This window comes from Rhincodon typus, chromosome 11, assembly GCF_021869965.1.
Source record: "Rhincodon typus isolate 14 chromosome 11, sRhiTyp1.1, whole genome shotgun sequence".
Lineage (NCBI taxonomy): Eukaryota > Metazoa > Chordata > Chondrichthyes > Orectolobiformes > Rhincodontidae > Rhincodon > Rhincodon typus.
The window spans coordinates 36,527,105-36,551,679 of NC_063342.1; the positions used below are offsets into that span (position 1 = coordinate 36,527,105).

Sequence of the window (24,575 nt, forward strand, 5' to 3'; positions counted from 1 at the left end):
ATTTATTGGATATTCAATTCAAATACATTAACTTGATGGAGTTAAGAAAAGTGATTTCTGAAAACACAAATAGTTTAACTTTTACATTTTGATGCATCAAATGGAGTAAAACAGAAATCGCTGGAAATCACAGCATCACAAAATAGTTACAACAATGGAAAGACAGACTCAGCCCACCGTGCCCGTGCTGGCTCTTTGTAAACGTTAATCAGCTATTTTCACTCTCCTGTCATTTCTACATAGCCCTGCAATTATTTTCTTTTTGGATAATTTTCTAACCTTAGTTTTGAACTTCATGATTTAATCTGCCCTATCTCTCTTTCAGATATTGCATTCTGGATACCAACCTCTTGCTGCATGAAATCTTTTCCTCATGTCACCTCTGATTTTTTTTGAAAATCATCTTAAATCACTGCCCTCAGGTTCTTGATCTTTCTTTAAACAGGAACCTATACACTCTCCAGAATCCCCATGATTCTGAACACTTTTATCAAATGTCTGCTTAACCTTCTCTTTTCTAAAGAAAACAGCCCTATTTTGTCCAATTGATCTACATAACTTATGTGCATAGAATCCCTACAAGTGTGGAAACAGGCCCTTCAGTCCAACATGTCCACACCGACCCTTGGAGCATCCTACCCAGACCCATCTCCCTATAGCCCACCTAAGCTACACATCCCTGAACAGTACAGGCAACTCAGCATGGCTAATCCACCTAACCTACACATCTTTGGACTGTGGGAGGAAACCGGAGCACCCGGAGGAAACCCACACAGACATTGGGACAATGTGCAAACTCCACACAGACAGTCAGCCGAGGGTGGAATTGAACCTGGGTCCCTGGCGCTGTGAGGTGGCAGTGCTAATCACTGAGCCACCATGCCGACCAAATCTTTGTAAATTTTTTCTGCAAGCATTCGATTGCCTTCACATCCTTCTGAAAGCACTTTGCCCAGAATTGGCTGAACCAGTGTTTTGTAAAGGTTTTTCATAAATTGCTTCTTTTTGTACTTGATGCCAATATTCATAAAGTACAGGAGCTCAGATACTTTATTGGCCACTTTCTCAACTTCTCCTGCCAGCTTCAATGAGTTTGGAGAAAGAGAGATGGAATTTGCTGTTCTCCCCAGGTCTAGAGCCAGGGAGGCATTTAATTGGGCAAGAGGGTGTCTGGTGGGGACCATACCACCTTCCTGCCTCTGTCCCAATGAAGTCTGGATTGGGAAGACTCACAGATGGCCTTCCTTTCCTGACGCCAATTTAGGTGAAAGCAACATGCAGCAAAGGTAGAGGTTCCATGACCATAGTAAGCCAGCTAGTATATTCTGTACAAATGCATGAATCCAAAATGAGTTATTGCATTGCTTTCACAATTGTTGGTTGCTGTATCTCTGCTACTGCTGTCACCTTGGCAGGATCCAGGCAGAGAGCTTTTGCTGTAAATACACAACCTATGTACTTGACTTAATGAAATTTTCAAATGTATCTTATTCAGCTTCATCTTCATCTGATGAATTCTCTCTTTAGTAGTCACACTAGATTCTGATTGTGGTCTGCAATGGCTTCTTCAAGATGATCAGAGGATTAGATAGGGTGGACAGTAGGAGCCTTTTTCCTCGGATGGTGATGGCTAGCACGAGGGGACATAGCTTTAAATTGAGGGGTGATAGATATAGGACAGATGTCAGAGGTAGGTTCTTTACTCAGAGAGTAGTAAGGGCGTGGAATGCCCTGCCTGCAAAAATAGTAGACTCGCCAACTTTAAGGGCATTTAAATGGTCATTGGATAAACATATGCATGATAATGGAATAGTTTAGGTTAGATGGGCTTCAGATTAGTTTCACAGGTCGGCGCAACATCGAGGGCCGAAGGGCCTGTACTGCGCTGTAATGTTCTATGTTCTTCCATTGTGTTTCCACATCCGTAGACTAGTAGATCATCCAATATGTCTTCTAATTCAAGAAGATCACTGACTGCCTTGTGCTGTCTACTTTGGTGCTCTTCCAGAGCAGTGGAAATGCCAAGTGGCATGAGCAACTATCTGTAACCCTGAATGGGTTTTCATTTAGCTTCACTTGCCAATAACTTTTTTTTTTGCATCAAGGGCAAGCTCTGGTAAAATCTATTCATTGGGAAATAGCATATCGGAAATTAAGTAGGCCATTCAGCCCTTTGAGCCTGCTCCACTATCCAATGTGATCATGGCTGATATCTAATTTAGTACCCTGTTCCTGCTTTCTTCCCATATCCTTTGATCCCTTTAGTCCTAAGAACTATATCTACATCTTTCTTGAAAGTCTTCAATATTTTGCCTCAACTGTTTCCTGTGGCAGAGGATTCAACAGGCTCACCACTCCCTGGGTGAAGAAATTTCTCCTCATCTCTGGCCTAAAAAGCCTACCCCATATCCTTAAACTATGACCCCTAATTCTAGAGTCCCTGGTCATCAAGAACATCTTTCCTGTATCTACCCTGGCTTATTCTGTTAGAAATTTTCTAGATTTCTATGCTATTCCCCCTCCTCCCCATTCTTCTAAACTCTATTGAATATAGTCCTAACTGATTCAGTCTTTCCACATACATCAGTCCCACCATCCCAGGAATTAGTCCAGCAAAGCTTCTTCGTACTCAATAGCCAGAAAATCCGTGCTTAGATAAGGTGACCAAAACTGCACACAATACTCCAGGTGTGGTCTTACCAAGACTCTGTGCAGTTGCAGTAAGTCATCTGAACTCGTGTAATTGAATCCACTCTCTATGAAGGCCAACATACCATTTGCCTTCTTCGCTACTTGTTTACCTTCAGTGACTTGTGTAAAAGGTCTCATTGCACCTACCCCTTTCCCAATCTATCCCCATTCAGATAGTAATCTGCCTCCCTCTTTTTTGCTATCAAAGCGATAGTCTCACATTTATCCACATAATAGTGACTCTACCATGTATTTGTCCACTTAACTTGTCCGAATCATACTGAAGCCTGTTTGTTTCCTTCCCACAGTATACCCTCCCATCCGGTTTGGTGTCATCTGCAAACCTGGAGATGTGACACTTAAATCATTAATATATATTGTGAATAGCTAGGGTCCAAGCTGCCAAAGGCTGTACCTTGTCCACGTTACTAGGCACATCCTTGATAAATTCCAGCAGATTTGGAAGGGTGACTTCTCCTTCGTAAGCCCATATTGACTCTGTCTGATCCTGTCATTATTTGATGGTTGGCATGGCATAGTGAGATATCTTCAATGATTTATTGAGATCCTTTAGATCTACGCATACTCTCAGCTTACCAGGTTCATTTGCTACTACTATGCTCTCCTCATCAGATGCTGAGTTAGTCTTACACTCTCATTTATATCAAAATGACATTCACCAGGAAGACACAGTGTCATACAGCACAGAAACAGACCCTTCAGCCCAACTTGTCCATGCTAACGAGGTTTCCTAAACTGAACTAGTCCCATTTGCCTGCGTTTGGCCCATATCCCTCTTAAACCCTTCCTATCCATGTACCTGTCCAAATGTCTTTTAAGTGTTGTAATTCTACCTGTCCCTACCACTACCACTGGCAGTTCGTTCTATATACACACCACCCTCTGTGTGGGAAAGTTGCCCCTCAGGTCCCTTTCCCCTCTCACCTTCAGCCCATGCCTTCTAGTTTTGGACACCCTTACCTTGGGGAAAAGACCTTGGTTGAATGGCTTATCTATACCCATTGTGATTTTATAAACCTTTATAAGGTCACGTCTCAGCCTCCTACATTCCAAGGAAAAATCTCAGCCTATCCAGCCTCTTCAGACCAGTAACTGCATCCTTGTAATCTTCAAGGGTCTGTTCATCAGTCAATGGCTTGGTGGCCAGGAAAATATTGCAAATCAATTTTGGCAAATGTAATGTTTTCAGTCCAATCAAATCAGCTGAGATAAATGGATTTTGCTTACTATCACTAACAGATCTTCATTTTTCCCCCTGCTTTGAGCTCTCACCTTCATTTGTCCTCTTGGGATGGGTATTGTTCCATCACATAGCCTCAACCTTACCATCAAAAGTTTCATGTTTCATGTTACCTTCTTGAGCAATCACACAAGTCCTCAAAACTCATGCTGTTGCATAAAGTACTGGTGTCTATTTGGTGTTTCATATTCATTTGATACTCTCCTTCTGCAGTAATCATTCTAATAATCACAACCAATTTATTACCTTTAGATCTGATGAAACCAACCTGTATTATGCTGTAGAGCAATTTATCAGAATAAACGGCTGACATCTCTCCAAAAGCCATCTGTACAGGCTTACTTTGCTTATTTCTAGCTAAACACTGCCATGTAAAGTGATTCAGCTTCTTGCAATGAAAGCATTGTTTCCCCAACACTGGACATGTATTTTTTTCTTTTGAATGGAGGCCTCTGCAATATTTACATCCAGTCCTCAGGCTTTGATCATTCTGCTGGCTCTTGAACAAATACTTCTTCCTTTTTTCCAATATGTTGTTCTCATTTGACCTGGAATATGAGTCAATAAATGTGGAGCTGGAAAAGCACAGCAGGTCAGACAGCATTCGAGGAGCAGGAAAGTCAATGTTTCGGGCCGAAAGCCTTCATCAGGACTGACGAATGATTTTGGCCCGAAACATTGACTTTCCTGCTTCTTGATGATGCCTGACCTGCTGTGCTTTTCCGGCTCCACATTTATTGACTCTAGCTTCCAGCATCTGCAGTCCTTTCTGTCTCCATGACCTGGAATATGTCTTAGTGTAATGTAAAGTTTCATCCCATTAATACACAAGGGATGATTGACAACCTCGAGTTTCTGCACATGTCAAGGGCTTTCTTGAGAATGAGTTTCTTTTCTCTCTTTTGACGTGCTTTCACATTGGGATCTCTTATGCCTAAAGCAATCCTATCTCTGATGAGATCATTTTTGAGTTGTCCAAACACTCAATGTGGCAGTGCTATCACATACAGAACAACAGTCTCCCTCTCCTAAAGCTCTGATATACAACCATACCATTCATTAGTATTATTGATATGGGGTTTAAAGTATGGCTTCAAACTCTCTCCTGTCTGAGTCCTCTTCTTCTCAGTGTCATCTCAGGTGCAATGCAGTTTTGTAGCACTCTTTTCTGAGTATTGATAAGAGGGTTGTAACTCTAATTTGCCCAATTATGTTATTTAATTCTTTATCTATTTCATAGTTTTGTGAGTGAGAGAAGCCAATTCTGTCTCCTCTGTCATTTCCATAGGAGAAGGGATTAGAGAATTAACAGCCATTGTGATTCATCCAGTGGTGATTTAATTCATCCTTGAGTAAGTTTTCTTTTAATTGGAGCTGACTCTCTTACAGATCTGAAAATTCACCCAATTTCAACTACACTCCTTTGACATCATGTTTTTAAGTAATAGATCTAATGGCTTCCACAAGCTAAAATGAAAGCAACCAACAGAAGACGTGGTGATCACATGACAATGGTAAGGTCACTAGTATATTACGTCCTAATGAATTTCTCCACGTACGCCTCTGCAGGGTGTATTGCTGGCTGCTAACTTGGTTTCTGGTGGCTCTGCCTGATATGGAGAACCAATGGCCTCTAAATAGCCAGCAGTTCTCAAGGGAAAGAAGTGTCCTTGTTCCCAGGGAAGGTGGCCTGCTGAGCACCCAAGTGGCCAAGGATGCAATGTGCATTCTCAAAAGTGGGTGACACAGTTCTCCACCTGTTGGGCAAGGCCCTTATTGTCTGGATTAAATTCCACCAATAACCCCAGGACCTTCTGCTAGGTCCATCTACATCTTTTTTTCAAATTGAATCTTTTATTTTATATCACATGCAAGGTATTTGTTTGTTAGCTTTGGAGCTGAATGGGGTCAATCAGTTAAGATATCAAACGAATCAAATTGCTCACATCAGTTCTATCTCCGAATTTAAAGTCATGAAAATGACAGCTAACACCAGGGTTCAAATGTAGAATGTGTAGCATACTGCTTGTGCACTTGTGCTACAAATAACACTGGCATGAAATCCCTTGGAAAATTTTAATTGACTTTAAAATATAATTAGGTAGATTACTTCTGTCAGGGAAGAGAATATGTAAAATATTATTCTTCTTTGGTCCTGAATGTTTCAAATTGTTAACATTGTTCAACATACAAATTACAAAGTATCATGACATGCATTCAGTCCTCACTTTTCTATCTCTTTTTAAAATTCTGTATTACTCTTTAAGCAACAAGAGGGCATAGCTTCTGCCAACACAGTTATCAAGTGAGATACATGGCTAGCACTCAGACCTTCTCTTCTGTCCTACCTGTGAGGCAACTAGCACCATTGCACAGAATACTTTTCACAAAGACAAAGTTGATTCAATACCTGGGCGCTGGACAGTGACAATGGTCTGTCCAGATGTGTCCTCTCCAATTTTATACCAGATGTTATTGGGGCTTAGTAGCCATTCCTCCACATGACAATAGTATTTCCCACTATCATTAATGTCAGCTTTTAGTAAGACCAAGGTATAATGCCCAGTAAAAGGTTTTGCAACTTGTAGTCTCTCCTTCTTCTTGTCTCTTCCTAACCAGTCCTTGTGCTCAACCACCGAGTCACGGTTTGATTTCAGGATCAGCTTATCAGCTTTCTCCGGTGATTTCTGAACGTGCCATTGCACAGAGAATTGAGAGTCTGGTCTTGTTTGATTTATGATGTAGCAGTTTAAATGAATATTGTCATTTTCTTTCACAACAATGTTTCTCTTTGCTTGATTGACTTTTAATTTACATTCTGTAAGAGAAAAAAGATCAGGTCACATATAGAGCAGTGGTAAATCCAAAATAAAAACTAATTTAAAAAAAATCTTTTTTTTCTTTCATACATTTTAGCAACCATAATAGTCTGCATTTTGCAGTCAGTGGTGAAGTGACAACACTTTCTTGACATTAATTTGAATCTGCTATCAAGTCAAGTGAATCTCCAGGTGTCCAGCAACAGTAAGCTCATCAAGCAGAATCATCAGTCAATTGCATTGAAGTATTCTCATAGACAGCAAACTAAGAAGCAAATTGCACTGATTATTCCTCATAATGATACTTCACAGATAGCAAAACATAACTAAGCCATACATAAGGGATTCAGGCAAAATCTCAATGATCATGAACAAGATGAACCAGCTCTAAAAAACATAAAAATGCATCTTGTTTTATATCACAATGGAGAAATTTGGCTTACCACAAGTATTACATCAGTTTTCCACGGCCAGAAATGTTGGTCAGCAGCAATGATAAATCTGGTATGCCAACAAAGCCCAGTTAGGCCTTGTTCAATATGATGGAACATTTTCATTTCTGAAGGGTCTAGACCTGAAACGTCAGCTTTCCTGCTCCTCTGATGCTGCTTGGCCTGCTGTGTTCATCCAGCTCTACACCTTGTTATCTCAGATTCTCCAGCATTGGCAGTTCCTACTATCTCTGTAACAATTTTAACCCCATTGTGAAGCCTAGCATTTCTGAAGAAGGGTCTACACTCGAAACATCAGCTTTCCTGCTCCTCTGATGCTACTTGGCCTGCTGTGTTCATCCAGCTGTACGCCTTGTTATCTCAGATTCTCCAGCATCGGCAGTTCCTACTAAATCTGTAACAAGTTCTCATCAGTGTTGTTATTTCTAATAGTTTTCAGTCTAGTGATACTTTAACAAGGCATGTTTGCAAAAGTAAAGAATCATTCACAGCAATACTGGATTTCCATGTTCAATTACAAACATGCAGACTCCAGAAATTGCTGTCAGTTTCAGAGGAGTATTGATGATGAAGGCTGACGGTTTTGCAATCATTATTGATTATTAAACATCACTATCCAAGTCATCTTCTTGTACAGCTGGAGCAAGGTCTTCACAAAAATCTGCACTGAGATAATTTACTTCCAAGCAAGACAACTTTCTTCTCTACCTCATCTATACATTCCTCTCAGTGCCTGCTACAGGATTATAGTGATTTATTCCATGTAACAGAGCAATCAACAGTGTTACAAAGATACTTTTTAATTAATACTAAATAAAAACCAAAAGAACTGTGGATGCTGTAAATCAGGAACAAAAACAGAAGTTGCTGGAAAAGCTCAGCAGGTCTGGCAGCATCTGTGAAGAAAAGTCAGAGTTAAGGTTTCAGCTCTGGTGACCCTTCCTCAGAATTAATATCACTTGGACGACTTAACTTCGAAAGATTCTGGTTTACTTAAAAGAAGTCATTGAAAGCTCACTGTGAATATTGGAATTGTTTTTAAAAATAAAAGGTTTCTTATAAGCCACATGCATGGCAATTACTTCTTGCTTTGCTGAAACCCCTGCCAGATCTGGTTTGAACAGTGTCTGGCTTACAGAGATTCTTGATTTATCTGGTTGAATTAGAGGAAAGCCTGTCAAGAACAAGCTAGTTGAGGAAAGCCTGCTAAGAACAAACAGAGTTGGTAAAGCTTGCTAAGAATAAACTGCCCCACTGCTCTCTCTCATTTATGAAAAGGAAAGCCTCTTGCTGAGTTCAGATGAAACCTATTTGTTCTTTTGTAAGACCAATTGAGATTATATTTCCTGAGTAAGTTGTGTCTATAAGATTTCAGTGACGACTGTGAACCATTTTCCAGGAACTAGTTTGCAAATGAAAGTGTTTTTGTTGTTTTAGTTCCTTTACATGTTACCATACAATCTGAGGAACTTGACCACTTATGCCAGAACATCAGACCAATACACTCCAGAATATCCTATGCTTTATCCTTTTGTCTTCAACAATAACCCCCATTGGCTAAAGTGTGTTTTTTCCCCCAGAAAGCCAATCTCTGCAGAGGGATGTTTTGTTTTCCCTTTTCCTGAGACATGTCTGCGCATTTTGGGAATACTTAGGGGGATAAGCACTTATACTGCTACATTGCTGACTGTATATGTTAACCAATTATTACATCTTCATTGAATAAGTTTTGTTTTGCGAACAAATGGATATTTTTGTCTATTAAGAAGCCTTTGAAGAATCTTGTTGTTTAAAACCTGATATAAATAAAAGAATTTAACTTTTCAATCTTGGTATGTTGTGGATCAATGGAGTGAGAGTGATGGTGCTGTGGTTACACTGGACAGCATCATTGCTGAAATTTATAATCACAGGTCATCACAAAAGACAGATTAAGTGCACCTTACAAGAACAGTTCAAGTTGTACCCAGTCATTGAACAAACTGAGACATTGTGAGTCATATAGAGTCATAGAGATTTACAGCATGGAAACAGACCCTTCAGTCCAACTCGACCATGCCGACCACATATCCTAAATTAATCCAGTCCCATTTGCCAGCATTTGGCCCAAATCCCTCTAAACCCTTCCTATTTATAAATCCATCCAGATGCCTTTTAAATGTTGTAATTGTACCAGCCTCCAACACTTCTTCTGGCAGCTCATTCCATACATGCACCACCCTCTCCAGGAAAAAGTTGCCCCTTAATTCCCTTTTAAATCTTTTCCCTCTCACCTTAAACCTATGCCCTCTAGTTTTATATTCCGCTACCCTGGGTAAAAGACTTTGGCTATTCATCCTATCCAAGCCCCTCAAGCCTCCGACTCTCCAGGGAAAGTAGCCCCAGCCTATTCAGCCTCTCCCTATAGTTTAAACCCTCCAACCCTAGCAACATCCTTGTAAATTTTTTCTGAACCCTTTCAAGTTTCACAAATTCTTTCCTATAGCGGAGAGACCAGAATTGAATGCAGTATTCCAAAAGCAGCCTAATCAATGTCCTGTACTGCTGCAGCATGACCTCCCAACTCCTATACTCAATGCACTGACCAATAAAGGAAAAGAATCAAACGCCTTCTTCAATATCCTGTTGATAACTGTTCTTCTATAGAAGAACTAAAGAGATTATTCAGTGATGAACTAGATAATTCAGAATATACTGAGGTTTAATGTGCCCGGCAACAAAGATAGCTACAAAACCTGACTGAGAAACAGAGAAAGATGTCCCCTTGTTCCAGCTTTTAATTTTCACTGGAATGATATTGCACCTGATGTTTTTTTTTCTCTTTGCAATATTCATTGAAGCCATCAATGTGATGTACAACAGGTATTATATCCAAAAAGCTGCTGTGTTTGCAGCCTTATTGTGTAAATCTGTATTACATTAATATTTAATCAAAGCACTTGCGTATTAACATACCAATTGCAATGTTGCTCCTGCTGGTAACTTGAAAATGACTTGCAGATTGCAAGTTCCTCAGATTGCATGGTAACGTGTAAAGGAACTAAAACAACAAAAACACTTTCATTTGCAAACTAGTTCCTGGAAAATGAATCACTGTATGGAAAAGGAGGCTTTGGAATAATGTCTAAAAACAGCAATCACTCCCTTTCAGTATACTGTACAGTATATACTACACTGCAGCAATGACGGCTGGATGTTGAGGAACATTTCACAGGCGTCACTGCCGAAGTTCCATGGGTGTGCTGGCACACTTCCACTGTAACTTCAGAAGTAATCTGAAAAAACTCTGCAGTGAACATCAGAGCCCAGGCATGACACTCTCTACTCGTCCTTGTTAAGAGCAGAACTGCTATCCACCATCTACAAGATGTGTGTTGTAAGACTGGATATGATCAGAGATGGAAGCTCCCATACAGTTCATAATCTCTTAGTCTCAAGGGAACAGTGGACAGGCAATACAGTTGGGTGAGAGGAAGTGTTTTAGCTTATTCAGTTTCACATGTGGGGCCCACCTGTATTACATTCTGGACCTATGAAGAATTCTCAGCAATTCTGTTTCTCCTTATAAGGTTATTAATGGTCCCAAGCAAATGTTATTTCCCACTGTGACTGGACAGCTCCTAATTCGTAGCATCCTCTCCACACCAGCATCCGAGAGCTGGCCTGATTAGGATGGCTGCCTTTTGTAATTAAGTTAAACAACTTCAATTTTATGAACCTTGATCGGAGCATTTATGCTGGATGTGCCAAAGGTGTTCATGCCCATTGTGCTTCAACACACTCCTCCAGCCTGGAGTCAATACGTATATAAAAATTGTTGTTTAAGTAGCAGTGATTAAAAAAAAAATGCTGATTTTACAGTTTTGAAAAACAAACATTACATGACTGATCTGCAACTAGTATGTCATCCACTTTAAATTAGCTCATTGCTGACTGTATTCCCCAAAATTGTATATGATCTGGCAAGCAAAGCAAATAGACTGAAACTATACAGACGACAGATTCCAGACAAAAGGGTTTAGAGAGTCTTGTGTGGTATACTCAGACTGTTGAGAAGCACAATGAATCTACTATACATGTTGATTAATGGAGCTGAGTGGATCAGGCATACATTAATCGATAATATATTGCTGTACTATCCTGAGGTTCGTCTAATAAATGTCAGTGGTGTTCAGCTAGCAAATGCTTCCACTCCAAGGACTATTGTAACATCCCTCAAATCATTTTGAAATATAAAATGGATCAATTATTTCCAATTTTTAAAAACAATGCCTTTAATCTCTTCACTTCAACATCATCTCTGCTTGCAGTTTCTAGCAGTGCATCATTATGGACATTTGAAATAGAACACAGTCTTCAAGAGGCGCCAGTCCAATTTACCATACATTCTGTACTCAGAGCACTTTATTTAATGCCTCATTTCTTAGACAAAAGCTAGTCCTGGTATGATGAGTAAGTTTACATTAATTAATTTTTTTTACAGTAAGGATTCATGGCTGGAAAAATGAACTAAGAAATGAAATGAAAAAAATATAAAGAAAGCATTGCTTTTTTTTTCTCTATTTCTGCACATTGAAAAATAATAGGGTAAATATTCAAATATATGCAAGCTGTTGTTATGGAGCCATAAAAAGATTTGGAGGGGAATATCTAAAGGCATTATCTCCATTGGATTTTTACCTTTTTCCAGATTATCAAATGATTAATCTCTTACACACAATTATGTGGATCCAGACTCAGATACCACAAACAGACAGACAACAGCACACTGATATGTACATATGACATGCAGGATCTGGATTTCGTGTTCCCTGACTGGTGGGTTTGAAGATGGTTTTGAGAATAGCAGGTAAAATTCAGAGAATGGCCCTCCTGCTGCCCAGTGAAGCAGTTGGCAGACAGCCTGACTGTCTTTGGGCCTATTAAAGCACTTCAATGGTTAAATAATGACCAACTAAAGCGGTGGCACAGTGGCACAGTGGTTAGCACTACTGCCTCACAGCATCAGGGACCTGGGTTTGATTCCAGCCTCGGTGACTGTCAGTGTGGAGATTACACATTCTCCACGTGTCTGTGTGGGTTTCCACCGGGTGCTCTGGATTCCCCCGACTGTCCAAAGATGTGCAGGTTAGGTGTGTTAGCCATGCTGAATTACCCATGGTGTCCAGGGATGTGCTGGTTAGGTTGATTAGCCATGATAAATATCGGGTTACAGGGATAGGATGGGATAAACTTTGGAAGTCGGTGAAACTTGATGGACTGAATGGCCTCTACCTGCACTGTAGGGTTTCTATAAAGACCTCATCCTGCTGATACTGGCATTTTAACGGTGGGGGAAGGCTCATGCCATGAAGAAAAGCCAGTATCTTTGGCTGTAAAACCTGAGAAAGTGATGGTGGTGGTGGTTTGAATTTGGGGAGGGGCGTGGGTGTTGTAATCTGCACCATGGACCTCTTGAAGCTGACCCTCTCACAATTCCTTATCACCCCTTCGAGTGACAGATTGACAGCTCTCATCAGAACCATTACCCTGGATCCTCAACCCAAAGGTACTGCTGGGTCTAGAAAGTTGTCAGCTCCAGTTAGCTCTCCAATCTCTAAGGCAGGATCTGCTCCTGAGGTGAGGGTGAAGTTAAAGTGATTAACTCTGTTTCAGTTTAAAATTGCTAATGGACAAATAAGGAAACAAGGTTAGTGAGAGTGGAGATTTGCCTGACTGAAACAAAGGCCAAAAGAGTATTCTCTGGGAATTTGGTTTGAAGTGGGAATTTGGCGCTGAGGCAGAAATGATATGCTTTAATTTTTCTCCATTGTAAGATGTGAGCAGGAGAGGATAAAAGGCTTGGATCAAAAAGCCTACGTGCAGTGAGACAAATGGGCAAGTGACATCTGGAACAATGCAATGAGAGTGCAGGGAAAGCAGTTACTTGGTAACTGGGATTGGTGAATATTTCTGGTCTTTCAAGTAAAAGTAAGACCTTCAGTGTCTGTTTGGGTCTCTAAACTATTTTTCTTTTTTTAAAAACAGTTTAAGATTGATACTGATGCTTTTAAGAAATAATTAAAATAATAATAAAAGGTGTAAAGAACAGGCATTCTCGAGTAATTAATTAGTAAATTAAATAAAATATGACTGTAGTTGCAGGACTGGTGATGTGTTGCTGCTCCAGCATGTGACAGTTGCTGGACATCAGGGTGATCCAGAATGAACCCATCTGTATCAAATGCTTCCATCCTGAGCAATTTCAGATCCAAAGTTGGGGAGTTGGAGTCCAAATTAGATCACATTAGGGAAGGGAAAGTTACATGGACACTTTGTTCCAAAAGACATAATGCTACTTAGGCTAGGTCATTTAAGTTCAAATTTGGTCTGTGATCAGGACAAAGTGGTTTGTATGTGGACTACAATAACCCCCTACCTGCATCCACCTATCACTATCCCACCTTCCCTCCCCCCAGCTCCACCCCACTCCCTCTATTTATTTCTGGCCCCTGCAACTGTCCAACAGGTTCTTGCAAGCTATGTGGATGAGAATGGGACTGCAGGGAGGCTGAACAAACTGACCATGACATTGTGGTGCAGGGAACCATTCAAGTGGGGGAAGAAATAGGAATGTACTAGTGTTACGGGACACTCTAATTAGGGGAATGGATACTATTCACTGTAACATGAGCACAAATTCCAAACGCTACTTTACCAGCCTGGTACCAGGTGAACAACATCTCCTCAGGGTCGGAGAGAAACTTGGAATGGGAGGAGAGTGATCTAATTGTCATCGTCCATGTTTGGGAAAACAAATACCTAGGTTTACAAAGCAAAAGGCTATGGCAACATTACAAGGTAGTTATTTGGATAATGATATGCAGAGTGGAATAGGAAGGTATCGAGTGTAGAAACATAGAAAATTAGTACCAAATAGGGAAAATGGGGAAAGAAAATGGCAAGAAAGGTAAAATTAATGGCTCTTTACTTAAATTCACATAGTATTCAGAATAAACTAATGTAAATAGTAGCACAAATTGAGATTAATAGGTTAACAATCATTACAGAGACATGGATACAAGGAGATTAAATCTAGGAACTAAATATTCATTGGTATATGGACTAAGGCAGTTGGTTAGCTCAGTTGGCTGGACAGCTGGCTTGCAATGCAAAGTAATGCCAACAGTATGAGTTCATTTCCAGCACCAGCTGAGGTTACCATAAAGGATTCTTCTTCTCAACGACTCCCCTCGTCTGAGGAGTGGTGACCCTCAGGTTAAACAATCACCAGTCATCTCACACTCAACAGAAAGCAGCCTTATTGTCTGGTAAGAGTTTGGTGTCTTTACATTTATCTGATGTATGACTGTTCAAAAGAACATACAGTAAGAAAGGAATGGTGTGGTCACTTCGGTTGTATGAGATAGAATAAGTGTGATTTCAAGAAATGATGTTGGATTAGAAAATATAGAATCTGTATGTATGGAGATAAGAAATTATAAGGGGAAGAAAACACTAGTGGGAGAAGTCTCTAGGCCCCCTAACAATAGCTATGACAAATACTCTGTGACAAATAATAAATCGAGAGTTAGTGAGGGCATTAAACAGGCAGTACGTTAATCACAGGTGATGTTAATCTTCGTGTAGATTGGAAAAAATGAAATTGGCAGAGGTAGAATTAATAGGAAGAATTAATAGACCATATTTTGGACAGTTTACTAGAACAATATGTTGCTGATTGAACTAGTGATCAGGCTATTTTGAATGTGTAATGAGGGAGGTACAATAAAAGATCTCAGAGTAAAAGATCCCTTAGGAACCAATATCTATAACATGGTAAAATTTGGCATTCAGTTTGAGAGTGAGAAACTTGGACAGAAACAATTGTTAAATAAGATAATTACAAAGGAATGAATTCACAGTCCGATAAAGTGAACTGAGAAATTAGAGTCAATAAGTGTGGAGCTGGAAAAGCACAGCCGGTCAGACAGCATCAGAGGAGCAGGAAAGTCAACATTTCAGGCTGAAACTGTTTGTCAGGACTGTGGAGAGGGATAGGAGTCCAGAAATAAATAGAGGGAGTGCGGTGGGGCTGGGGGGAGGCTAGGTGGGATAGTGATAGGTGGATACAGGTAGGGGGTTATTGTGATTGGTCCATGGGAAGGATGGAACGTATAGGTGAGTAGGAAGATGGACAGGTTGGGGGCGGAGAGATTTTGAAGCTGTAATGCAGGCAGGGGGTTATTGTGGTTGGTCAGTGAGAAGGGTGGGAGCGGATCGGTGAGTCAGAAGATGGAAAGGTTGGGGGAGGAGAGAATTTGAAGCTGGTGAAGTCAGTATTCAGGCCATTGGGCTGTAAGCTCCTAAGGCAAAATATGAAGTGTTGTTCCTCCAGTTTACGTTTGGCCTCACTGTGACAGTGGAGGAGGCCAAGAATGGAAAATGTCACCAGGGGAATGGGAAGGGGGAGTTAAAGTGGATAGCAACCGGAAGGCTGGGTTGGTTGGTGCAGAGTCCAGATGCTCTGCAAACCAGTCCCCAAGTCTGCGTTGGGTCTCCCTGATATAGAGGAGACCACATCAGGAGCAAGAGATATGGTAGATGAGGTTAGATGAAATACAGGTGACTCTCTGCGGGATTTGGAAGGATTGTATCAGACCTTGGATGGAGGTGAGACGGAAAGTTTATGGGCAGGTGTAGCACCTCCTGCGATTGCAGAGAAAGGTACCGGGTGTGGTGTAGGGGTTGGTGGGGAGTGTGGAGCTGACAACAAGAGCTTTAAATATATAAAAGGAACAAAAAGACTAAAGTGAACATAAGCCCCTTAGAGAATGAGGCTGAGGAAATAATAATTGGTGGACCATGAAATGAAACCATGAGGAGCTGAATAAATGTTTGGCATCAGTCTTGATGGTAGGAGACACTTTTGGTATTACAAAATTAATAAATAATCAAGGGCACGAAGTGGAGTGGAAATATGTACAATAACTATCAAAGGAGAAAAAGACTAGGGAAACTAATGGCGCTAAAGGCAATAAGTCCCCTGAATCTGTGGGGTTGCACCGTAGGATATTGTAAATGTACTATCACCAAGTTTGTGGATGACACAAAAATAAATGGAAGGATTAGTGAGAATGTAACAAACAAGAGGGATATAGACAGGTTAAGTAAGTGGGCAAAAATTTGGCAGTTGGAATATAATGTGAGAAAATGTGAGGTTATGCATGTTTGCATGAAGAATAGAGGAGTTGAATTTAAATAAATGGCAAAAGACTGCAGAAAGCTACAGAATCATGTCCAGAAGGTAATAGGTAAGGCACTGGACTGTTGGGTTTTATTTTAAAGTGAATTGAGCATGAAAATAAGATTATCTCACTCAATGAGCAAATGGTGAACTTCTACATGTACATCTTATGGTTTTATAGGATTGTTACGGTATTTATGGGATTCCCCACCTGAAACATCTTAGCCAAGAATTTGCAGATTATGTGCACTGTAAAGTCTAGCTCATAAAATCACATAAGCAAACATATAAATTTGTCAGGAGAAATTATTATCAGGCATATATATATTAACAAAATTGCATGACTGCATAGTCATATTTTTAAAACCAGAAGACCTCATTAATTTTATCACGACTATGTTTTTGTCCTCTATTCCGACTCCCACACTTCTTTTTCCTTTTTTCTATCTGTGCAACCTTGAAGTCATCTTGTGAATTGAAAAAATTAAAAATTCTGGCGAAATTCCATCTGTTTGAGAAACAAAAGCGACTTTCAACAATGACTTTGTAACAATCAGAATCTAATGATGTCCTTAGAGTCCAGAATTGTCAGAACTAGAAATTGAAAGGGTTAATGATCTTAAGAATGGGACTATTAATAGGTCACTCTGTATTCCTAATTACAGATCCCTGTTGGTGAGTTACATAGCAACAGATTAGATACTCCAATTATGTTATCAAGGGAAAACTAAATAAAAGGGTTCTTTTAGTCCAAGCAAAACAATACAGTCTCTGCTGGGTAAAACACATTATTAGAGGCTGTCAATCACATCCTGCTAAACAGAATTCTACTAGCACCATTTTAGAATAAAGGTCGAAATGTTACTTTATTACTTCTGGCATTATAACTGAGCAATCATTCAAAGTGAGCTATCCTGGTCAATGAATAGGAAATATATGGAAGTGATTAGGGAGTGATTTAGGGTGACATAGGCAAGCTAGTGCACAAAACGTCGAACAGACATTTGAGGGGGGAAAATGACTCCAATGTTCAAAGTCCTGGTCTGTGAAATTCAATAGGTCCTGAAACAAATATAGGGATTGCAATGCCCATTGCTTCTGATGCAGGCAGCAAGCAAACTCTGTGCTGCCTGCTCACTACCATTATTGTAATGCAGCCAGTGTCATGTGCATTGTTCAGTGGCTGCATGTCTCTGTAGGATGTGCAAATTCATAAGAAACTAGCACTGGGTCTAGGCCCGAAACGTCAGCCTTTTTGCTCCTATGATGCTGCTTGGCCTGCTGTGTTCATCCAGCCCTGCACCTTGTTGTCTCAGATTCTCCAGCATCTGCAGTTCCTACTATCACTGCTTAAAGTTTGTCTGCATTTCTTAAAGTCTGTCTATACCTCTTAAAGTGCTAGTGTGTTCTAGCTGTCGCAGTTGCTGGATGTGGCTGGAGAAGAGAGCACCTGATGATTAAAATTTCTAAAATATGGCAAAACAGGACAGCGTGTGATTCTCTGTTGCAGCCACGGCAGCATTAGTTCAGGAAATGGATAAGGTACAAGGAGGCCCTCCATTCAGACACTGCAAAGGTACAGTCATGGTCAATGCTTGCAACATTGCCATAAAGAATAGGATGCAATGTTGTACAAAGTACAATGACCTCATGCGAATGGCCAAAGTCAGTGAATACATTTTCAAATGGCACTTCCCTACAATTGAACCACTTGCCTCACGCACTGCTTCATTCACCCCACCACCTTTCTAAGCAACCTATTAATGAAATTCCTGCCTCAAATTGATAGCTTTACCTCCACATCTCTCAGTACCGGCTTTTCGACCATTGATAGTCTTATCATCAAAATTCATTACACCACACTGTCTGACAAGCTTTCTCTTACAGGAGAAGGTAACTGCAGGCAACAGCATCTAGAGATGTCCTCACCCTGATGGAGGGGATTGGGCTCACCCTCATTGGAAAGGCCTTGACTGGGGTTGTGACCAATGGAGGGGCTGAAACCCTTGTAGAAGATATCATACCCAATTCTCCTTGTCACATCCCTCATCCCCCATATGGCACAACTACTTCTGACTTACATGTTGCAGCTAGTACAACAATACTCTCCCACCCTTCCTTCATTCCAGTCCTAGCTTTGTATCTTTCTTCTCAATGATACCCAAGACCTGCCACCTGACTAGGTGGTGGTGCAGCAGTAAGAGGTAAAAGTGGATGAGGACACTGACACTGACTGACTGATATCACTCGGTCTCACACTCTCAGCTGCCAGCTTGGGTGTTGACACTGTGTATGCTTAGAGGATGGCAGAAAGGAGGAACTTGCACATGTTGCATCAAAAGGAAAGTGTGGGCTCCAGTTGAGACAGAAAGAAAAAGTAACACAGTGCCAGCTCATAGAAGGGTATGGTATACAGGAGTTCTGCTGTAGAGGAATTTAATGGTGGCAAGTACAAATAAAATGCAGATGGATAGACACATAGAAATATAATGCATTGGTTGCCCAGCCAGAAAGGTTACATGGCAAGGAGCACAGAAGTGACCAAAAGCAACATTGTACAAGGCTTTCTGCAGGGATTGAAGCCTACTCTTCCCAGCATGGAAGTGACAGGTCAATCGATTAACACACTGTGGCCCCAACCATGATACAACATGGCAGCACATCTCTCAGTTTCCAATACAGCAGAAAGTCACTCAACATCTGAGTGTTGCAGTGGAAACCCAGAGAGGTGGCATTATGTCTGTAGTTACCAGTATTCAGATGGGTTTACTCAGGGTTTCACAGCAATACAATAATTGATCCTCTAACACATTACTAGGTTTGCTAAGGCGCAAACCCAAGGAAACAGTAATAGGTCTGTAAAACACAAACTATTGCTCTCTCTCAGGATGGTAATGTTTATCCTTCGACGACTGCTACTCCGCCAGTATTCAGTCAGCTAGCCAGCCCATATTGAATGGTGTTGTCCCAAAGAGGACTTCTATAGACTGCAAGATCAGCTTCAGTTTCCCCCATTGTAAGCCATCAGCCTTTCTCCAGCCGTATTGCAGCCACTGGTGTGGCACTATTTTTTATTCTTTCTTGGATGTGGACATTGCTGACAAGGCCAGCATTTGTCGCTCATCCATAACTGCACTCAAACAGAATGGCTTGCTACACAATTTCAGAGGATAGTTAATCCTTAATGACATTGCTGTAGGTCAGACCCCACCACCGTGCCCCCTCCCCACTCCAGGTAAGAATGGCAGATTTCCTTCCCTAAATGGCATCAGTGAACCAGATGAGTTTTGACAATAATTAATGATAATGACATGGCATTGTTTATTTTCAATTCTAGATTTTCTTATGCACTCATTTGAATCAATGTCCCTACAGCACTGGTTTTGGTCTCAGATTGCTAGTGCAGTGACACTACCGTATCATCTCTTCTGCAGAGGAACACTATGACAAGCAAAGGCACTCTTAAGACAGGTACTAGAGAAATACACAGGGTGATTAGTTCATTTTTGTATGAAATATTGTATTCTTTAATTTATTAAATTGGATTGGAATGCTTTGTGTTGTCTTTTATTTCAACTTTGTGGGGCTGTGACATTCAGTACCAATGGGCAATTAAATTGGGACTGTTTATGGGTGGGGAATTGGAAATGCATTCACTGGCACTGCAGTTGGACAAGCAGATTCTGTATTGCTCATTTTGAAATGGGATGACTTGTTTGTCTCCTAGCTGCTCCTTTTTCTTCTCCTCAGTCACTTGCTGGATATAGAATCATGGAAGCAGGCCAGTTGGCCCATTGAGTCCACATCGACCCTCCAAAAAGCATCCCACCCAGACACACACCCTGTACCCTATCCCTGTAACTCTGCATTTCCCGTGGCTAATCCATGTAGCCTGCACATCCCTAGACACTATGGACAATTTAGCAGAGTCAATCCACCTAACCTGCACATCTTTGGACTATGGGAGGAAACCGGAGTACCCGGAGGAAACCCATGCAGACATTGGGAGAATGTGCAAACTCCACACAGACAGTCACTCGAGGGTGGAATCGAACCCTGGCATTATGAGGCAGCAGTGCTAACTACTGAGCCACCATGCCACGTGGTGGCAATGTCTGTGCCCTTATGAAATTGGTGAAACTGTACAAGACACAGGGCACCATGAAGTAACACTACATACAAACTAGGAGCAAAGGTAGGCCACTTTCCCCCACAAGCTTCCTTGGCCATTCAGTAAGATCAATGATGACCTGATTGTAACGTCAAATCCACATTCCTACCTCTCTGTGATGACCTTTTGCCCCTTTGTTTATCAAAGATTTAACAAGGGCTCGCTTCCACTGCCTTCTGAGGAAGGGCATTCCAAAGACTCATCGTGCTCTATCATCAAATGACTTAGTCTCTGTTTTAAAATGGGTGGCCCCTTATTTTAAAACATTCTCCCACACAACATCCTTTCCATATCCACCCTGTCAGTACTCGTCAAGATCTTATATGTTTCAAGAAGGTATCACTAAACTTTCTAAACTCCAGTGATGCAAGCCTAGCATGTCCAACCTTTCCTCATATGACAGCCCACCTGTTACACGTATTAGTCTAGTAAATCTTCTATGAAGTACCTCCAAAGAATTTAGATCGTTCCGTAAAATGAACACGAATACTGTACTTTAAATGTGGTCTCACTAATGCCCTATATAACTGAAGCATAACTCCCCACTTTTGTATTCAATTCCCTCTAAATCAATGATAACATTCTAATAGCTTTCTTCATGACTTTCTGTGCTGTATACTAATGTTTTGTAATTCAGGCACTTAGGCATCTAGATCTCTCTTCATCTACTCACAATTCAGATAATATGCTTCAGTTTTATTCTTCCTGCTGAAATGAACAACTTCACATTTTCCCAAATTTCCCTTCCACCCTCTACCCTCTTTTTGAGGAAAGGAATTACATTTGTTATTTTCCATTCAAATGGAATCTTTCCCAAATGCAGGGGATTTTGAAAGAGAAAACACTTCAACTATCACATTAGCCACTTATTTTAAGACCTCAGGATCCAGGAACTTGCCAGCTACAGCTCCAACGTGTGATTACTCAATAGAATTCCAGGTAGTAGAACAGCCCTTCAATAAGGAAAGGTCTGTTTGGTTATGTGGTGGAATTGTGTTGATTGTGTGAATGACAATACATGAACTGCACACTAGAGTCACAAGGCAGGTGATTGGTGGCAAACTACACTCTGATCTCCTCTTCTGATGGTATTATGGACACAACAGAAAAACCATAAATGCTGCCAGGAAACCTGAGCACTGACTGGCATGATGCACAGAGTACAGTACAAACTCCTGCTGTACGTTGAGTTGTAATTGAAGTACATTTCTGAATTTACATGTATTGTTTGCAAGTAATGTAAATACAGTTATTTACACCCTGCAACATGAGGAAGCTTGTTACCCTGGTGAAGCCATGTCTTTACTCCACTAGTTTCTCTTTGCCCTTTCTTTACATACAGTTAATGACCTCCATTACATAACAGAGTACATCAAACTCTAAGATGTTAGATATATTGCTAGTGCAACCTGAAAGCACCCAGACGGAAAGAGGTTCATTGCCACAAACACTTTTATAGCTACTGAGAATGAATGCCATCCTCATACTGTTCTGAGGCTGAGGATCTACTGCTTTTGATGAGCATCTCCTTTGTGGAATGAAAATGGTGATGGGGGCCCAACCTCTGGTCTGTGTGGATATTGTGCACTTTCCCAAAATTTCTCCAAAGTGTGCAAATGAAGTCCTGAAAGGATTTCATTGTAACTTGAAATTCAACATTTTCTGCATTCATACATTGTCTAAAACTGAACCCCAATGCCATTTCATTCCCATTTACAATAAGAGAAGAGTTAATTGAGGTTCTTATTTTGAGACCAAACCTCCTCTTCATGGTCTGCTGTACTGAAGACCAGTAAACTGTCTAAACTATCTTAAACAAGAGAGTCAGTGCTTATTTGCTGTGGCTTTTGCAAATTTTAATAGTGTAAAATCAAAATTACTGAACAGTACAATTTACGGATATTAATATGTTGAAAAACAATACTTCAGATTAATTTCACTCCACATGCTAGAAGTTTTTCTTAAATTGTATGTTCAGATAGTCAGTGATGTGGGAAACATCAAGGGCAGTACCACATGAGAAAATAAATATCTGGGAGAGAAGTAAGCTTAGACCACAAGGTTTATTTTATTGAGTTCATCAATTGCATGAACTGCTTTGAACTTCAAGGGATCTAGGGCAGTCAAACAGGAAAATCAATATGACAATTAGTGCTCCTCGATTTTACACAGAAGTAATAAATCCTAATGTGGAATTCTGAGCAGCATTGAAGTGAATTTATTCTTTTACCTTCATAACACTGTCTTTCAAAAAAAAACATTCATTAGCTCAGGACAGGCAGTCCAAAGGGCAGGCAGTCCAATGTGGAGACATCATGATTAATCTGTTGGGATTTAAGCTGCAAAACTGGTCTGTAATAAAATACCAGATATAGTAGCAATAATGTGTTTCTGATTTCCCAGTTGTGTCCTATTGAAGGTTCCTGCATTTCAATGCGGTAGTCTTTTAGCTCAGTTCGGGTATGCACCTATTTATCCATCAATCTCTTCACCTGAGAAGACATTTAGTGTGCAATCATCTACAGAATTCCATTTTCTTATGGGTCTGTAGGTTATTACTTCTCTATCTCTTTTGTCTCATTGATTAATCTGTCATCTGACATTGACTTGTATATCTCAGAGCATATGCAAGCTGTTTTGCTCATCCATTTAACGTAAGCTCACTCACTGATGGTTTGGTAAATTTGCTGTAGTACATGAAGGACCATAGGCATCTTGTTCCTTTGTAAAGAGACAATTGGTTACATAGTTGAGGGGCACCATCTCACATCAAACATAAGGCAATCTTGCTCACCAAATTCTGGAAGTCATAGCAATCCACAGGAAATGGAAAGTTGAGGAAATTGAAGTCATAATAATCAAAAGTTGTAACTGAAAGTCCAACCAAAAAGAAGCTAGATGACAATCTGAAAGGCGCAACTCTGCAGAACATTGAAACTAGAATTATTTGTAGACCCATGTGATTCTTGTCATCAAATGGAACTAGAAGAAGACCTATCCTGAGATTAGTAAGAAGTCAAGAGTGCATCAACAATAGTAATTATTTAGTGAAGGGCCCAAATGGGTGCTACGCCATCACCAAAGTCACCCAAGTGGAGTGCTAATTGTGACAATTTGAACATGTTTAGTGATTAGGAAAATGTAAGATAGATGAAGTGTAATGAACATAAATGTGAGATTATCCACTTTGGTAGCAAAAGCAGGAACGCAGATTATTATATGAGTGGCAATAGATTGGGAAAGGTGGAAGTGACAAACTTTGGACACCAGTTGCTGTAAATAACCATGCAGGCACAGCAGGTGGTGAAGAAGGCAACTGGCATATTGTACTTCACATTGAGCAGGACTGAGTACAGGAGCAGGGATGTCTTGCTGTAATTGTACAGGGCCTTGGTGAGACCACACCTGGTGTATTGTGCCCATTGTTATCTAAGGAATGATGTTCAAACTTGAGAGGGAATGCAATAAACTGACTGATTCCTGGGATGGCAGGACTAATGCATGAAGAGAGACTGGGTTGGTTAGGTCCATATTCACTGGAGTTTAGCAGGAGTGATCTCATAGAAATTTTAAAAACTCCAACAGGCCTTGGCCAAGGAGTCCATAAATAGGAGTCACAGTCAAAGGAAATGGATGGGCCATTTAGGTCTGAGATGAGGAGAAATTTCTTCATCCAGTGAGTGGTAAGCCTCTGAATTCTCTTCCAGGGAAAGTGGTTGAGACCAATAAATTGAATGTTTTCAAGAATGCATTAGAAAAAGTACTCATGGCGAAAGGGGTCAAAGAGTATGAGGAAAATGCAGTGAAATAACTCCAAGCAAGCCAGTATCCCATCACCAAGTCACCTTTTACTTACATATGAAAAGTCCTTGACACTGATCCAACTCCCTTAGAGCCAGCTCTCAGAGTGAACAGGATGTCTGACACTCCTGTTCCTATCTGTCGGCCAGGGATT

General features: G+C 40.6%; 1 protein-coding gene across 1 annotated transcript in view; it reads right to left on the minus strand.

Annotated features, from left to right (window-relative positions):
* Positions 1-24,575, minus strand: part of LOC109929720 (immunoglobulin superfamily member 3-like) — a 189,911-nt gene that overhangs the window by 24,642 nt on the left and 140,694 nt on the right. The window contains exon 7 of the mRNA XM_048602957.1: positions 6,363-6,770. Coding sequence (XP_048458914.1) covers positions 6,363-6,770 — 408 coding nt within the window. The remainder of the gene's footprint in view (positions 1-6,362; positions 6,771-24,575) is intronic.